The following is a 17,011-nucleotide window of genomic DNA, read 5'->3' as shown; positions in this document are numbered from 1 at the left end:
TGCTGGAGAATCCATCACATTAAAGCATTAATGCAAGAATAACAGAGCATCCATCATGGCTGAATGCCGGCCCAGAGCACAGTGAGCCAGTCGGGGCAGAAGCCTGCGGTTCTTTGGGCGCGGTACCCGTGCATCGCTTGCTGTGGATCAACGTTTGCACAGGCTAAAGTTGGGAGCGGGTGACAAACGCGCGAGCCGTGAATGAGGTTTTTTATGCACATGCTGGAGAGGCAATATAGAGGGAGAGAATAAGGAGCCATTCACTGGACAGGTTTCCCATCACCCTCTCCTCTGCTGTCTGCACTGCAGCCTGATGTAAATTCACAGCACAGACAGACATTAGTTAAGTGAATAGGGAGAGCGAGGTAAGTAAACATCAAAAAACAGGAGAGGAGGAGAGGAGACGGGAGGAAAGGAGATGCAGGGAGCGAATGAGATGAAACGGAAGGAAGGGTGACACAAAGGGTGAACAGATGAAATGTACAAAATCAGAAGGAGAGGAGGGGAAATGAAGGTGACAGTAGAGATGAGAGGAGGGGAGAAATAGAGAGCGAACACACAAAGGCTGGAGATGAAAAGACAAGAGGAAAATCACTGAAAGACGAGGAACAGACACACAACGTGGAACGACAAGGACACGGAATGGATGAGAAGAGAGAAGGGCTAACCTCTCTGTAACACCACAATAGTATCACCATAGTAACACATATGGAGAAAACCTCATCATCCTCCTGCATCTGCCTCCCTCTCTGTTTTCGTCTCTGCCGCACACACGCACACACACGCGCACGCACACACACACACACACACACACACACACACGCACACACACACGCACACACACACGCACACGCATACGCACACACACACACACACACACACACACACACACACACACACACACACACACCTCACCAACAATAACCCCAGCCCCTCGCCTACAGTCTGCCAGCCCCACAGCGTGGGGATTGCGTGAGCCGCGTTGCCATGGCAACTGAACACCTCACAGCAATCCTCGGAGGGGAAGACATAAGACACGGAGCCTTACCTCTCCACTTTCACCTCCCAGCCCCGGTCACGTGACGAGCAGCAACAGACTGACTGGTTGTCAGGCACGCTGCAAAAAGTGACCCCATGTTTTTAAAAGGCGTAATCCGCGTTTATTCGGCCAATTAGGCAGGACGGGGCCACCTGAATCTTAAATCTGGCTTAAATGCGCTAAACATGCAGAGAACAGGATTGCTGGCGACTTAACAAACCTACTGTCAATCAAGCACTGCTGCAATAATCTTGTTGTTTATGAGAAAGACATTGGCAAAAAGGTTTCCTTTTATTACTGAGCACCTTTATCCAAAACCATGAAAGCTCCAGGAAACCAGGAAATTAGCATTAGACATCGGAAACACCTTAACAACAATATGACTAGCACACAGCCACAGCGTCAGTGCATCTGCAACTGTAGTGAATGTCTAGGCACGTGCCCCATTTTGTCTAGTGTAGGTACACAAGTGGCAGATGTGCCGGAAATATCCGTCTTTCTGGAGTCAGGAAAGAAAAAAAGCAAATCAAGAAAACCCGGAGAGCGGGAGGAAAAAAGGACCGACCGAGCAAATTTGTGACTAAATGAACATAGTGAGAGGATCCATTTTATAGGTTTGGGGAGAAATTCGATGGTTGTGTGCGCGTTCAGGCTAACAGCCATCACACATGTACTATACAGAGTGTGATGTGGGGGTATATTAGGGTGGTGGTGGTGGAGGAATGGAGCGCGGTTGTGGAGATAAGGAGCTGCGGCAGTGGGCCGGGGGGGGGGGGGGGGGGGGGGGGGGGGGGGGGTGTTGGGGGGTTGGTGGGTGCTGCTGGTGGGAGGGAGTTGGGGCTCAAAAGCACGGGCGGCTGCAGCAATGCACGCTACGGCGTCACCACGAGCACAACGAAAAAAAAAAAATCCCATCATCCCCAGACTTCAGAACACCATGGCGGCAGAGAGCACGCAGCACTGCAACGCTCGGGTTTCGAACCTGCACCCTGACAATCACAGCCGCGCGCGATGATGTCAGCGCGAAGGCGAGCGATTCGAGCACATGGGAGGCGTTTGTATAAGAGCATAGGTTTGTGTTAAGAACTGCTGAGGATGCAGAACGCAGCATCTCCTTCTCCAGAACTAACGGCGTCCATCGGAGCGCCGCCCGAGGCGCCGCTTCCCCACGTCCGCGCGCGTTGAAGCTCGCGATCGACCGCCGGCGTTAGCGCGGAGCTCCACGCTCCACGAACTCCAGCCGGCCTCGCTCCCGCGCACACGTCCCCGCTTCCCCGGAGTCTCCGTGGAAACGAGCGAACGCAGATGGACGTGGAACCTTCGGCACGGGTGCGTTGCATTCGTGCACTTGTGGACGCAAGGTGACCCTACGTGTCACCAGGAGCGATCCACCTGTTCGGCCCAGGCGGCTGCCGCAAGAGTGTCCGGTCCAATTCCCATCGCCACCATCTTTATGCGAGCAGGACCTGGAAACCACTGGGAGCTGTGACGCTGACCTTGAGTCAGCCGTCCAAACGTCACGGTCCACGACCGGACGAGCTCGTTTTGTGGCGCTACGTCATTTCGGTGGTTTGGGCGACGCCGGCTCATACGCGTGGTCCGATTGAGGCCCGTCCTGCCGTGCATTTCATGCAGCATAGGAATGTAATCACCTGCAGAGGACGGCATGAGTGGAAGCCGTCCCCCAAGTCCACTTGGCGCCTGCTTGGTCCCCCAATACCCCCAACAACAACCCCCCCCCCCCCCTTTTTTTTTTGCAAAAACTCTTACCTTGTCTCGCTTGGCACCCCGCTGAGGAAAGAAGCAGGCGAAGAGGAACTTGCCCCAGCTGATGACAGCAGCCAGGCACCAGTTGAGGCGAGCCATGCCTGCGTCTGTCCAGTACTGTCTGCCAGCCTCTTATCCCCCCACCTCCTCCTGCCGGGCTCCAGGACAGAATCCCCGCAACCCTCCCCGGGAAAAAAACAGGGATGACAGGCAGGGAAAAAAAGAGGGGGGGTGAAAACAAAGACCCCGTTGAGATGCTGTAGGAGACCCTCCCGCTGTAGCCCGTGAAGCAGGGTTGGATTAGAAACCTTCCTTCAAGTTAGAATTTATTCTCCTTTCAGGGCTCTTATGCCAATTTGGGCTCAGTCTGGCTGTGTGTCTGCAATTCCAATTTATGGAGGGGGGTGGTGAGGGGGGCCGGAGTGCAGCTACTGACATCCCACAAATGGGCTAGACCTTTGGACAGTCTTGAGGGAGCCCGAGCATCAATACCCTAAAGCTGTGTTCCTGCCTCTTCCGTCCGCCTCAGCGTCCTCCGTCTCCGCCGTCTCCACAGCCCCGCGTAGATGAGTCAGTCCTCAAAGTGTGATGGGAACCGTCGGCTGCATAATGCGAAGAGCCTGTCGCTGATCGACGACGCTGGTGCGCGCACACACGCGCGCGCTGCACACACTGGCATGCCCGCACTCACCCATACACACGCACACGCGTCCGTGCACGCGCACGCTCGCCTGCAACAAAACGCTGTCCTGGCACATACGTCCACCGGCGGAAGAGCCCCCCTCACATCACACGACTCCCCTCCAGGATCCCCGGTGCGTCGCGCTCACACACTGAGCTCACACACACACTGATCTCTCCCTCTCTCTCTCTCTCTCTCTCTTTCTCTCTCGCTCGCTCGCCCGCTCTGTGCTGCTCTCTCTCACACACATGCACCGACGCTGCAGCACTTACTCAGCCAGCGCGGGAGGAGGGGAGCAAAAGAGTGAGGTGGGGATGGGGGGGGGTGGAGAAAAAGGGAGAAATGGCAGAGAACAGAACGGTTGGAAGAGAAGTGGGCTCATGGTGGGTCCACGATCCAGAACTGAAGACGGAGTCAGGGAGGAGAGGACGGCGATGCGCTCATAAACAAAAGTGCGCATCAAGTAGTCGTCACTGGGAGAAAGAGCACCACAACGGAGCCAAATAGTCAATGGGGAAGTCAGGATGGATGGATGAGAGGAATGAGGGGGGGGTGAAAGAAAAGGCAGCGAGTTGGAAAAGTGCGACAGGCAGGAAAGCGGTGGTGGGGGGGGGGGGGGGGGTACAGAGCAGAGAGCACTGGTGAACGCGCACACACCAGCATGCGTAATCTGCACACACAATCGGATGCGTAGCAGTTGTCATGGTGCGAGACTGATACACGGCACAGAGAGAGGTGATTGTGGTGCATGGAGAAGTGGGTCGAAGGGAGAGAAAGAGAGGAGGAGGAGGAGGAGGAGGAGGAAGATAAGGAAAGGACGGAGGAGAGGAGCGGGGTGTTGGATCATTGTGTCTTGGGTGATTATTTCCCTCTCTCTCTCTCTCACACACACACACACACACACACACACACACACACACACACACACACACACACACACACACACACACACACACACACACACACACACACACACATACACACACACACACACACACACACTCTCCCAACTGCAGGCTGTGCTCAGGCTCGTTCACCGTGGTGCAGTCTCTCTACGCTTCAGTGAGGGCACATTTTCACTGCAGAACGCTTTTCTGTGCTACAGCCCCCCCCACCACCAAGCGCGCACACACACACGCACGCACACACACGCACACACACGCACGCACGCACACACATGCACGCACGCACACACACACGCACGCACGCACGCACGCACGCACACACACACACACACACACACACACACACACACACACACACACACACACACACACCCCCCTTCCCCAACCCCTCCCGCTCAGCACACTGCCGCCACACCAACACAGTCACAACATATCAAAGCAATGAGCGAGAGAGAGAGATACAGTGCAGGGAAGACGATTCCCCGTCAACCAGAGCTGGCGTTGGCCACAATGAGGAGGAAGAGGGGGTGTGAAGCAGGAGGGGTGGTGGAGGGGGGCATTTTTGAAGAAACGCCAACATAAACCGGCTGGCCATAGGAAAAGGTGCTGGTCATATAAATATATATATATCTTTCCAGTGACAGAGAAGTGCTCCCATGGGGACTACTGCTTATTTTATTATAGTGGATGTCACGCTTTGCAGTTGACATGAGAGTTTAGTGTATGTGTCACATACAGACGATGGTATTTACACTTATTTTATAGTTCCTATAAACTATACATTTAATAAAAAACGTGATGAAGTTAAAAATGAAAATGGAATATTTGCTCCGATGGAGTGAAGGACTAAGGCCACAGTGGAGGAGGGTGCGGGCATCTGCCTGGACCGGCCGGAGGGAGCGTTGCAGACGTGGTCGCTGGCTGATGGTTGCGCCCCATGCTTTGGTAAAGTCCTGGATCCTGTGAACGTGGGCCGTGTCCCATTCACTGGCCTCTCTCATTAGGCATAGGCAATAATCACTGCTGACGCGCATCGACCGGCCCGTCGCACCGCCTATTTGTTTGACTGGAATCCTGGTGGAAATGCGTAGGCTGCCGAAAAGCTTCCACCCTCCGTGACTTCCTCACACCATTTCCAGATTGACAGCGGACTTGGCGCCTGGCGGTTCTCAGAGAGTGAACAAATGCACAGTTCACACTAATATTCAAACACACGCATGGATCCAATCCTTGATGTTCCTTACTGCTTCACGTTTTGCCAGCTGCTCCTCCACGTTCATACCACCACCAGCCTTATCAATCGCTAATTGAGTCTCAAGGGGAGCTCTAGCTGATTTAATCCATCACAAATCCTTGGTTTTTGCCCAAATCCTAATCAACCAGCGAACACAAAACTGGCAATAAGCAGTAGATAGACACAGCAAACTAGAAACAAGGTCATTCAAGACATGACATACTTGGAACTCGGCAGCAAAAGCCTCAAACCATGGGAGACAGCAACTTAAACGCGTAGGTTGGGTTTTGCTAACTAAACCTACAGTGCCGTCTTCCTCTTTATGGGATCTCTCCACATGGCGCTCTGACCCCAGGTCCGATTAATGGGGGGTTTGTGTCATCCATCTTACTTCTCCTTCCTTTCGCCAGTCTGTAAACATATGTGCTACAAGTTCAGCGTGGCTCCCGGCCCCCTGTGGTGCGGCATTAATGGCCGTCTTTACGTTCATACGGCTTCACCTCTTGTGAGCCGGTCAATTGAACACCTCGCCCATACAGTATGTACAGTCTGTAGTCTTTCTAGTGTTACAACCGCAGCAGCCTTCCAATGGGAGGGTACAGTAAAACACGGCTCGACAGAGCAGGGCATCATGGGAACCACGTGGCGTAGGCCAGAGTTCACCAATACACCGTGACAAAACTTAAATCCCAGACATGAATTTAATGAGGTTTCACCAAGGCGAGGCTTCACGTGGCCGATGATTCGGTATGAACGCGACCCGTCGAGGCGGCGGCGGCGGCACCGAGGTTGGTTCTCGGCGCCAGCCTCCCATTCGCATTCAGCGCACAGAGTGTGCACTGTACTGAACCGATAGCAGATTAGGTCCCATCACACACCTCATCATTCACTAACACGCAGACTCATCTGCCTCCTCCTCCCGCCCTCACGCTCCCTCTTTCTCACTTAAACCCTTTTTCCTCCAGACTTTAAAGAAAGCAGCCTTTGTCTCGACTTGATTTGAACATTATATGCAGTAAAGGATTGTGAAACACAAAGTAAAGACATAAATTAGAGCCTCCTTGCTTTTGCACTGCAGCCACGCCAGCCTACATGCTATACATCATAACACATAATCATAATGACACCTCTGTTCCTCTCCATCACATCTAATCCAAAGCAAAGCACTGCAGAGGCAGAGGTGACCTCCGTGGCCTGTGATCAATGACTCAGTCTATTAAGTGAAGGCACTCTGATCAGTGATTCTCAATGACACGGGGATCAGTGGGCGACAGTGGTGTAACATTTAAAACAAAGTGTCAGAAGCTGAATTCGTTATGGCAATAACGACAATTATGTCGTCGGTTTCCAAATGTGAACATTCTGTTGAAACATCGAGCCCAGTGTCCGTCGCTGCTTGGGAAAACCTTGGGCTGACAGCTTTATCATTAGCAGGAGGGAATTATACGCAGGGACAGACAGCGAGGCACTTGTGCTTAAAGTGGAGGTGTATGAGCGGTGACACTTCAGGGGCCGGCTGCCAAAGGAAAGTCAGTTACCTCGTCCCCTCCCCCACCGCCAGCCTCTCCTCCAAACCCATAGATACATAGCATTCAAAGGTCCCTTTGCACTTTTATTTTCTTAAATATACTGTCTTTTACAAATGTTGGCTTTTCTTTGGGTCAAGAAAAGGTTTTGCCGGTGAGAAATGTTTCCGTGTCTCACATCTGGGTCCACATCTGCATCTTCATTCGTCATTTCGCCGCCGTACCGCCCGACGGCTCATCTGTGTTCGGCGGAAGGTAATCGGCGTTGCAAATGCCCCTGATAAGCTGCAATCAGGTATCAGCCGGACGACAGCAGCGTAATGCAACTCAACAGCGCCATTATCTTCGCAATCGGCTGCCGTCTGAGGCCAAATTGGAATCGACTCCTGAGCCTCCGCTCCGTTCCTTCGCAACAGGCTCTCTCACCTTTATGAGCCTTAAGGAAAAATCCCGACGCGTGTCCAGTCCGACTTGCTATCACGTTTGCATTCATCACAGGCTGTTTGGCTGGGACGCTGCGCCGTGGCTATTTTCATTCGGGAACAAGCTTGTGGAAAAGGCCTGAGGGAAGCTGTTCACCCCCACACGTCTGAACAACCCAGTCGTATCTCAACGTCCCGCTGCTGACTTGGCTGCCGTGCCGTGCGTTTAGCCCCGCTAATGTAGCTACCTATGTAGGTTAAAGACCCCCTCGTGGTCGACAGACACGCCGGTGTCAGGAGAGGCATCTCAAGGTGAAAGGCTCGGATAATACAATGCAACTGCAGCAAGAGTAAATAGGGCAGAATGACAGCACTGGACTGAATTCCCTCGCACCTATGGGCAACGTTGGACCTTCTCCATTTTAGTCCTTCATGCCGTCTGCATGCAGGGATTTTGCAGACTCCTTAATTCCTTAAATGAGCCAAGAGATCAATAGGACGACTACAGGCCCTGGCTGAGTCTAATTAGACACATTCATCACCGATTGCATTTGAATATTGACTGCGTTGTACTGTAAGTAAGTGACTGCCTAGTGTAATCCAGTTCCTCCATAAAGCAAAACTCAGCAGTGTGAAATCAGGATCGGGACAATTTGCAGTAGTGAGGATAATGATAAAAGTGAAGGGAGCTGCAGCAAAGAACTACAGCCCTTTACAGACTCAAAGCTCAGGCACTATGAGAAAATGGTTGCTGGACCTTAGAGATCACTGCTAATTCCTAGTTAGTAGTGATTAAACCTTGCAAATCTGCAGAACCTCCACTGATGAGCGACGCCAATTAAACCATATGATGGTTGTTGTTGGAGTTGCTTGAATTTATGCTTTTGGCATTTTGGGGCTAAAATTAACCGATAGATGATCGTGGTGATGAAGAACCCGGCCTCCACTGTTACTTCATCGTTTTCATTTAGTTCAGGACACGTTTTTAGTATTTCCTTGACATTTAGGCTGAAACCATTCAGCCACAGTACAAACCTGACATGTTCATGGGCAGAAAATGTCCAGCGGACACGAGTGGAGACATTTGAATGAAGACAGATAGAGGCGCTGAGCTAGAGCCACGAGGGGCAGTGAGCAACGCGTCCGTCCTGAGGGAATCATGGGAAATGGACCGTTCTAAAGGCCCTCGTGTCCGACGGGACACAACTTCAGGCCTCGCTGCCAAAGTGTCACAACACTGGCGCGCCACAAAAAACAAACCACGGAGCTGAATAAACACACAAACAGCATCTACTTTTTCCTTTGGTTTGAATAATTCAGGTTACTGAAGGCCGTACTAAGTGGACGCGCTCTGCGTGAACAGGGAACACGTGGACGCGGCGTCCGCGTGGCGGCAGCTGACGCTCAGCTGACCACGCGATGACGGCGCTCCCAGCGGCGGGTCCTCTTCGCCGCCTCTGCCTGCTGCCTTGCACGGTTGCCATGGGAGATGTTTATGTAAGCCGTGCCTAATCCTGTTAAGTGTCACTGCAGCTGCCGAGCGGCGGAAGCGCTGCAAAAAATGGCCATTTTGATTTGTTTTTTTTTCCTTTCCTTTTTTTGTAAATGAAAATGAAGATGGTGTAATGTTAAAAAAAGAAAAAGAGAGAAGGATTTTGTGTATTAAGTCATCATAGTATATTTTTATTTCAGTCTGCGCACACTGTCCCATCTGTGATGAAGTTTAGGCAACAAAAGCAATTTTGTTTGGAGATGGATGTTCTTCTAAAACCCAGTCATCACAGGTTAGTTGTTCAGGAATATTTTGACCCGACACTGGAAGAATCGTTAGCCACAAACTCTCACCTCACTGCCTGCTCCAGTAAAACAGTTGCTTTGAGTTGTTGAAAGAGTGGAAGCCTTGAGCGCTGACTATGTGAACTGACCGAATGAAGAAGAACCTCAGAGTAATTATTTAAATAACTATTATTGCACTCGCGTGCTACGGTGTCCTGCAGGACAGCAAGTGGAAAGGGAGAGGTCTAATTATGGGGATTATTACACAGCATGAGCAAGTTATGCAGGCATGAAGAACAGGGGGCGGGTGCAGCCTGTGAGGCCCATAGATTAGACAGGGCCGGTTCTCTACGCTGGCTTTCGCTCCATTAGCTTTATTGCAGTGCCTTGGCTGAGGGATCAGGCTGGTGAACAGCCACTGGATCATGAAGGTCAACGACACGTCCACTGTGAATTCACAGCCTTCACGGATCTTCCTTCAGGAGCACAGACGGACGCGGGGGTTTTAGTTTGGGTTTTTTATGCAATTAATATTCTGTGCTCGTTCTCACAGAAACAAAGCATTTATTCTCACAGTTGTCTCTCGGTCTCGTGCCTCACCGTCATCTGTGTTCTACGCCAGCACTGCACAGCAGCTGGGCCTCCAGCCCATTACACACAGCTTTGTTCTACTCAGCGCGCCATCATCACTCTAATGCATCTGCTGAGCGCAGCATGCAGAGGCAGAGAACACAGGCCCCGCCAGGTACCACGGGATCACGGGGCCCCAGTCCATCTTGAACCTGCCTCTGTTGGAAACGCCGCCTCAGATGTCATGTTCAGTCCAGAAAAACATGATGTTTTACTGATACTGATTAGCTGCAGATGCCGATTATGAGAAGGTCATCAATGTATAATGGACATCTAGAAGATGGCTTCTAGAACCGGCCTAAAGTCTGTTCAGTTTAACTGACCTGGTATTTGTCATAAGCCAGGAGCACAGCACACTGTTCATATTGTGCCCCACATTTATCAGTGAGGAGACAAAGCATCTCCTACTGTACCGTTTGTGTGCCAGCTCGGCAAAACGGAGATTGAAGCCAAGCAATAGGAGTTTGGATCAGAAAGCGAACCCAAGGTGCCGTTAATTAGCTCAAAACCAGATGATTTATCAGGTAGACTCGTTACTGGACTGAACATGAAAACAGAGCTAGATATTTACAACGTGCTTTGTAATGTAATCAGCGTATGTGCACTGAAATGCATTATTCAGCAAAATAAATATTAATGATCAAGCCACGTTTTTGCCTTTTAGAGACGTCGTGCGAGGCGTTCATGGTGCTGCTGCAAAGGGTGTCATACGCAACTCTCACCTTCCCTCTTCGCGCTTGGACAAACACAAATATGCACACGCAACTAATCACCCGCGCTCTGCGCCGATCGGCAGCGGCGCCCGTGTGCGTTCAGGCCTGTAATGGAGGCTCTGACATTGCACCGCTGAGGCGCGTGCGGATACGGAGGAGTGACCCCAGCGCGCGGAGGGTAAACGGGGGTCTCCCTGGGGGGCGGTGTGTTCTCTCCAGCCCTCTTTTAGAGTTCAGACAGGTCCCCTGGTGCCGGCGAGATTAATGAAGCCGCACTGGCACTGTGATCCCTACAGGACGGACGCGCACACACACACACACTGTTATATTCATTACACCGCTCTTAAAGACAGCATCCAACATGGCTTTCCAGTCACATCCTGCCTATTTTTGACGATGTAGCCTCAGTGTTGTGTTATTAAAAACACTTCATCCTTCACACAATGGCCTATCTGCATTTTCCAGTCTGTAGAAGCCGTGAGCTGCGGCAGCTCGGGAGAGTTGGCAGAATGTCGCATTAACACATGAACTGATCTTGCACCTGCAGTCATGCCAGCTGACTGACTCACTGCACACTGCAGCACCTCCTCTCTGTGGCTTTAAAGGGTATTACAACACAAATGCTACCGACGAGGAATTTACTAAATTAAAAGGCTCATGAGCAGTTTTAACAACAGAACACGTTGAAAAGAACGCTTTAACCTATAGACAAAGCGCCTCATTAACAGGCATTATATCCATTACATGTACTGTGTTTTCGACACTTGTACGTCTGTAAAGGTTTTAAAAGTGGATGTAGAAAATCTGCTCAAAAGCAAAGACTAGTAGTTTAAAATCATCACAGGAGAAATTTGCAGCTTCTTTGGGTTATTGTCATTTTACTATGAAGGACAACACTACAGCTAGAAAATCTCTTTACTCTTAACAAAGTGGAGCAAAAAAGGCTCACTTGTGGGGCCTGTCCTTTTTTTCTACTTGAGCATTTAATGTGCAGGATTTTATTTAGTTATTCTTACTCTAAACACACACACACATAGAGATGATGACCTATGATCACCTCAGAGACCTCAGCCTGTGATTTGCTCATTGGTTACAAATGTTCCCCAAACAGTTCAGCAGCATCTGCACCAGAAAACATTATAAAGTACAATCCCACAGTGCACTTGGTTTGGTAGCTATTACACTTAAGAGACACGCTCAGCTCAATTGCTATGATACATGCAGCCACAGGAACGGAAGCAGATGGTCAATATGCCAACAAGATGTTACTACGACACCTGGGGGCCCGATCCACAGAATGTTCTTCTCAAGAAAATATCACGTGTTCCCTGATGTTCACAGAATTCCACAGTCTCCTGCTGGTTTGTTATTGGGAGCCACCGTGAATGTGGCCCAACATTAACGCCGGGGGCCCACTGCCCCGCTAACCAGCCCAACGAGTCCCAGGCAAACAGAACGCCTCAGGCGCTGGGGGAGTGGTAGTGATGTAACTTTCCAGGAGCATTAAAGCCAAAGGCATCTGCTAAAACACTGCTGCTATGCACCAGAATGCACAGATCTGCATTTGTGTTGGCATGATGTTAAAACCAAAGCAATAAAACCTATTGGACGGTCACATACAGATACAATTTCTATACGAACCTACCATGTACCAACATCACCATCAGGACAGAAACAAATCTTGGTGTAGATGGAGAAAGGTGCTGCTCCAAGAATCAAAAGACAGGTGCCAAGGAAAAGCGCTGGATCTGTCATGAATGTATAGACGCCATTCAAACGTAGCATTGAGATGAGGACCCTCTGAATTCGCTTAACTATGAGGTGGATCTTGAAGGTTGCCAGGAGACAAGAACTGCTGCTTAGACTGACATTGTACAATTATTGTTCAGTGATAATAACACCTTCCATGTGATTGATTCTTCTACGCAGATCAAGATTATTTGAGTTTCAGGGCAATAAAAAATGTGTTATAGTAACTTCTAAATGCAGCAGTCGAGCATCAGATGTCTGTTAAACAATAACAATAACTTACCTCATTAAGTCATGGCATCTAAACCCAACAACAAATCAACTTGCCCCTCATTAACAACAAGAATCCGCGGGCGTTGTCGTATCTTGAAGCAGCATCATGGGTCACTCACTCCTTTTCCAACATTTATGAAAAAAGGCCATCGAAGGATGACAATAATGGGAAACACATCACATTATTACACTGAGGCAGCCTCAACTTTAAACAGCGACTGAGATTTATTTGAATTAAATAAAGTCTTGTACATTTCACAGCTATAGGGGCCTACATAGTAAGCAAAACAGTCTACACTTTGTCCATGTGTCGAACTACACCACAGGGTAGTTCAAGAGGTGGAGGGATATGTCTGGTGAAGAGGATGGGACTAGAACCAGAGAAGTGACCAAAAGATCGTCTGATTAAGAACAGGAAACAGATGAGGAGCGTCCTCAGTGAGTGTGGCTTCAGGAAGCCACTGCATGCTAACGGCTTCCAAAGTTACATAGCCATTATTAGAAAATAAAAATGTGACGGTCTGCACAATACTTCACCAAATTACCATGCTTTAGAGGCTGATACCTGAAGACCTTGGTAACGAATACACAGACTCGATTACGTTTATTTTGGAGATACTGTATGATTTTTTTGTTCCATCCCAAAGTCTACATTCATTTTGTAATTTATAAAAAAAACTCACCAACTATTAACATTAATGCAATGTCACTCTTTATGATGAGCGTCTGGAGCGCGGCATCACAGCCTCACACTCCGATACTGTTCGTTCCACCTTAGTGTTTGTTCAAGAGAGGACAGCTTTGGAGTTCTTGATGCAGACTAGGTTGTCGGCACTCACAGATCTTCTCATGGCAGATTTACTCAGGTCCTTGTACTTGTCCTCACACAGCCTGGAGATGGCCTGCAACACAGCATCGTGTGCGTGTTAGTAACTGAATGAGAGAGAAGTCTGCACGTTCATCCGAGGGGAAATTCAGCCTCACCTCCAATTTTTGAGCCCGCTTGTTGCTGAGCGGCTCCAGAGGAAAACTGAGATTGTTGTCGTCGGCAAGAGAGCGCAGGTCGAAATAATACTTGGCGTAGACACTGGCCGGGACGTTAATGTTGAACTGAAGCAGCTCCAAGAAGTGGCGCTCCATCTCATTCCTGCAGAAATAATACAGAGACAGTCGGTTAGAGTATTTAGCATTTTTATAAAGGAAGAAAACTGGTCGTTTTTGAGACACTCACATGTCCTCCACAGTGATATCTTTGAGGATCTGGCAGTAGTCAACGTTCCACACAGCCTGGTCGTCCCACACCTTGGAGGCCAACAGGATGGCTCCAAGAACAATGCGCTTCCAGTTTGAGGGACAGATGTCCATCTCAGCATAAGTCAACAGCCTCTCCAGATACACCTTAACCCGGCACACACAGTGGACACGTGAAAGCGGTGAGAGGGCAGAACGGGTGGATGTTTGCGCGTCTCCTGTCGTGTACATATGTGACGTGTTCTTACTAGAGTGACAATGGCGCACTCGGCCGTGAGCTGCGCGGAGCTGAAGAGCGTTCTGATGAAGCGGTAGATGAGCTTGTGCTCTGGGTCCACCACGCAGTAATCCTCTGGAACCTTCTCTCGCTGTTGGATCAGATCATGATCACTGCTCCATCCACAGAAGGAAGACAGTAAATGCCACGCTTTGTCTCGTCATGCCACTCAACTCACCGATAGCGGATGCTTTTTCTCATCGAATATATCCAATGAGCGGTTCGAATCCCTGCACGAGAAACACGATAATGAGTTGATGTGATTTTTCCTTCCTTTGTACAAACACTACATTATACATGAGTTCAGTGACTAATTTACCTACTTAACTGTCATAATGACTGGCTATGTCATAAGCAACAACTACAATGAATTCAATCAAACTTACTTACTGTCTTCCTAGGTTTACCAACTTAAGCCAAAGCCCTGATTTACATTAATACTTTTAATACTTTAATTAGAGAATTTAAAGGCGGAATCTGTGCAAGTATCCAAATCTCTCCTACCTGTTTTTGATGTGATAGTATATGGCCAGTGCGACGCTGGAACAAAAGGAAATTGACACAATGATCCACGTGTAATTTTATTCTTCAACACACAGCATCTGTAGCTTTTTCTGTCTCATGTGCTCAGATCTTGTTAATTGATGAAACGGTTGTGCAACGCTTCTAACTGAAATCACAGGACACAACCTAGCTTGTTCGTTAGCTCGTTAGCAAATTCATTACATTACATGCCTTAACTCCTTTCCCATTACATGCAAACAACTAAAGAAAACAATACATCAATACGGTTAAAATGAACTGTCTTACCATTTGATGGTGCTCTTGAGGTTTGGCTGGCTGACAGTGCTGTCATCGATGTATATTGTTGAGCAGGAACTGTACTTCTTCGTCAGGAGCCCTGGTGACATCTGGTAAGGAAACAAAGGCAATAGTTAATGGAAAGGGGGGAAAACTGTTTTGCAAACATGCACGTGCAGACCTGGGAACTCACATGATTCATGTAGTTGCTTTTCCTTTTCTCACGTACTAAATTGGGGAAAGAAAAAAAGGTTTAAAAATTCAGAGGAAAACTAAATACAAGAAATGGTGTATTTACAGAACACAGACCGACCATCTGTTTGTGACTTGTTGAGGAACAGGGTGCTGGCTCTGGGGTGGTCGGAAGGATTGGCCTCTTGGGCTAGTTCTGCAAAAATGAAAACTTTTAGCGGTATTCTGTGAAGTGAAGTCATTATTACCAGGGCAACCCCCAGTAAACCACAGAGTGCTGTAAACCCACCATCAGGGAGCTCCCTGTCGCTGATGTGCTGCAGGTACGTTCCCGTGTCCTCGCTCACGTCCTCGGCGGTGGTGATGGGACACTCCTCCAGCTCCACCTCCCGCCTGTGGATCTTGGGACTCTCTCCAGGAGAGATGCAGCAAGACACCGAACCTCCCATCGTTGACCTACAACAGTCCCACTGCAGCCGGCGCAGTTTCCCATACAACTGAGAGGGGATCGCCTACAACACTGACCCGGCTGAGGAGCGTGTCCAACTTGAGCAAAGTTTAATCACACCGTGTTAACGTGAATCTGTGTCACCCCAGGGGAATAGGGTTTCAATGAAATCTAGGTTGTAAACTTCGATCTAGACGACCTAAGGCAAGTTTAGCATATTAGGGACGAGTCGGGCCTGTGTGTGTGGCTGCAAAGAGAGAAAGGCTCGCTTCAAAGCAGAATGAGGTCCATGTAGTGTAATGTCAGCCAAATGGGGGTCTGCAGTATGTAGATGACAGCAGACATACATGGGCGTGTATGCAGCATAGCGCTGGCGCACTGTAACGCGAATTGGAGACGTTGGATGATTAGCTCTTTTGGACGGGCTAACGTTAATATGAAGCCATTTTACGGAATGAAGGCTAACAATGCAAAGTCACAACCTCCTCTCTCTCCCTCCATGGCTAGCCGGCTAACGCTAGCTTCCGCACCTCAATCCATTCTTGGCTTCTTCAGGAGCATGGATCAATCCATTATCACTGCAGTTGAGGTCTCTGTCACAAACTACACGCCTTTCGGAAACACTGGTGAATAATTTTAGTACCTGGAAAAAACTACTGAAGGCAACTAAAGACGCTGAAAGTTAGCGGATACTTGAATTTTAGAAAGATAGCCAACGTTAGCTTTCATCTCTTCGCATTTGCAGGACACGTCTCGTATGTCAAGTCGTCCGAAGCAAAAGCATTCAAAAACAACATCCGACTAATGCCTTTCAAACTAAAACCTTTCTTGAACTTCATGAGGGATGCAGGTAAACGACGTGACATTTTTACGACATTAGAAGAATAAACAAATGTATGTAACGTAAATGAGCCTTGAAGTGTAAATACGAGGTTGCAGTGTTTACTGAATAGTTCAAAAATGCTGCTTTATACCACAGGAATACAGCAATATAGAAATATAAAAGTGCAAAATGTACATAGTGGTACAACTCTTTAACTGCAGCATATACACTCGAAATGTAATACTTTTGTGTAATAATGACACTGAAATTACACTTTAAATATAGCTTCTGAAAAACGTTCCCTTTTCCCTTTTTTAACAACAAAATTAAGCGGAAATTGCGTTGCCGCTATTTGTTGCCATCTTTACAGACATACAGCGCCTTCACTAGCAGATCCCACCCCTTCTGTTATGGAGGGTTTGAGCCGTTAAAAAAAACAAACCCGATAAATTTCATTGGTCAATTTTGTCTAAACTGTGATATGATTGGCTAAACCTGTTCAT

At 48.9% G+C, this 17,011-nt stretch overlaps 2 protein-coding genes across 4 annotated transcripts in view; both read right to left on the bottom strand.

The window, feature by feature from the left end:
* Window positions 1-3,677, bottom strand: part of tns1a (tensin 1a) — a 55,620-nt gene extending 51,943 nt beyond the window's left edge. The window contains exon 1 of one of the 2 annotated variants that reach the window (XM_055503929.1): window positions 2,810-3,677. In XM_055503929.1, the coding sequence (XP_055359904.1) occupies window positions 2,810-2,905 (96 nt within the window). In that variant the 5' untranslated portion in view covers window positions 2,906-3,677. The remainder of the gene's footprint in view (window positions 1-2,809) is intronic. The other variant, XM_029170676.3, reaches the window with a different exon arrangement.
* Window positions 3,678-12,917: 9,240 nt separating this feature from the next.
* On the bottom strand, window positions 12,918-16,471 carry LOC114851141 (cyclin-Y-like protein 1). Of its 2 annotated transcripts, none has more exons than XM_055504926.1 (10): window positions 15,527-16,471; window positions 15,359-15,448; window positions 15,239-15,273; window positions 15,055-15,155; window positions 14,749-14,784; window positions 14,423-14,474; window positions 14,216-14,335; window positions 13,948-14,114; window positions 13,701-13,863; window positions 12,918-13,618 (listed from the first exon to the last, which is right to left on the bottom strand). In XM_055504926.1, the coding sequence occupies exons 1-10, from the start codon at window positions 15,684-15,686 to the stop codon at window positions 13,502-13,504; spliced, it is 1,041 nt and encodes a 346-aa protein (XP_055360901.1). In that variant the 5' UTR covers window positions 15,687-16,471; the 3' UTR covers window positions 12,918-13,501. The 2 variants fall into 2 exon arrangements, with proteins under 2 accessions (XP_055360901.1, XP_028998570.1); XM_029142737.3 differs by having other exon boundaries at window positions 15,359-15,433; window positions 15,527-16,469.
* Between the last annotated feature and the right edge of the window lie 540 nt (window positions 16,472-17,011).

Source organism: Betta splendens, chromosome 2 (assembly GCF_900634795.4).
Source record: "Betta splendens chromosome 2, fBetSpl5.4, whole genome shotgun sequence".
Classification (NCBI taxonomy): Eukaryota; Metazoa; Chordata; class Actinopteri; order Anabantiformes; family Osphronemidae; genus Betta; species Betta splendens.
This window is presented reverse-complemented; position numbering and strand designations above follow the sequence as displayed.

What these genes read in the sequence shown, in the direction of transcription:
- LOC114851141 (XM_055504926.1), bottom strand. Translation starts at nt 15,686, where the DNA reads ATGGGAGGTTCGGTGTCTTGCTGCATCTCTCCTGGAGAGAGTCCCAAG. An exon ending in AGAAAAAGCATCCGCTATCG is followed by an intron (nt 14,336 to 14,422) that starts GTGAGTTGAGTG and finishes CTGATCCAACAG; the next exon opens with CGAGAGAAGGTTCCAGAGGA. An exon ending in AGTGCGCCATTGTCACTCTA is followed by an intron (nt 14,115 to 14,215) that starts GTAAGAACACGT and finishes TGCCGGGTTAAG; the next exon opens with GTGTATCTGGAGAGGCTGTT.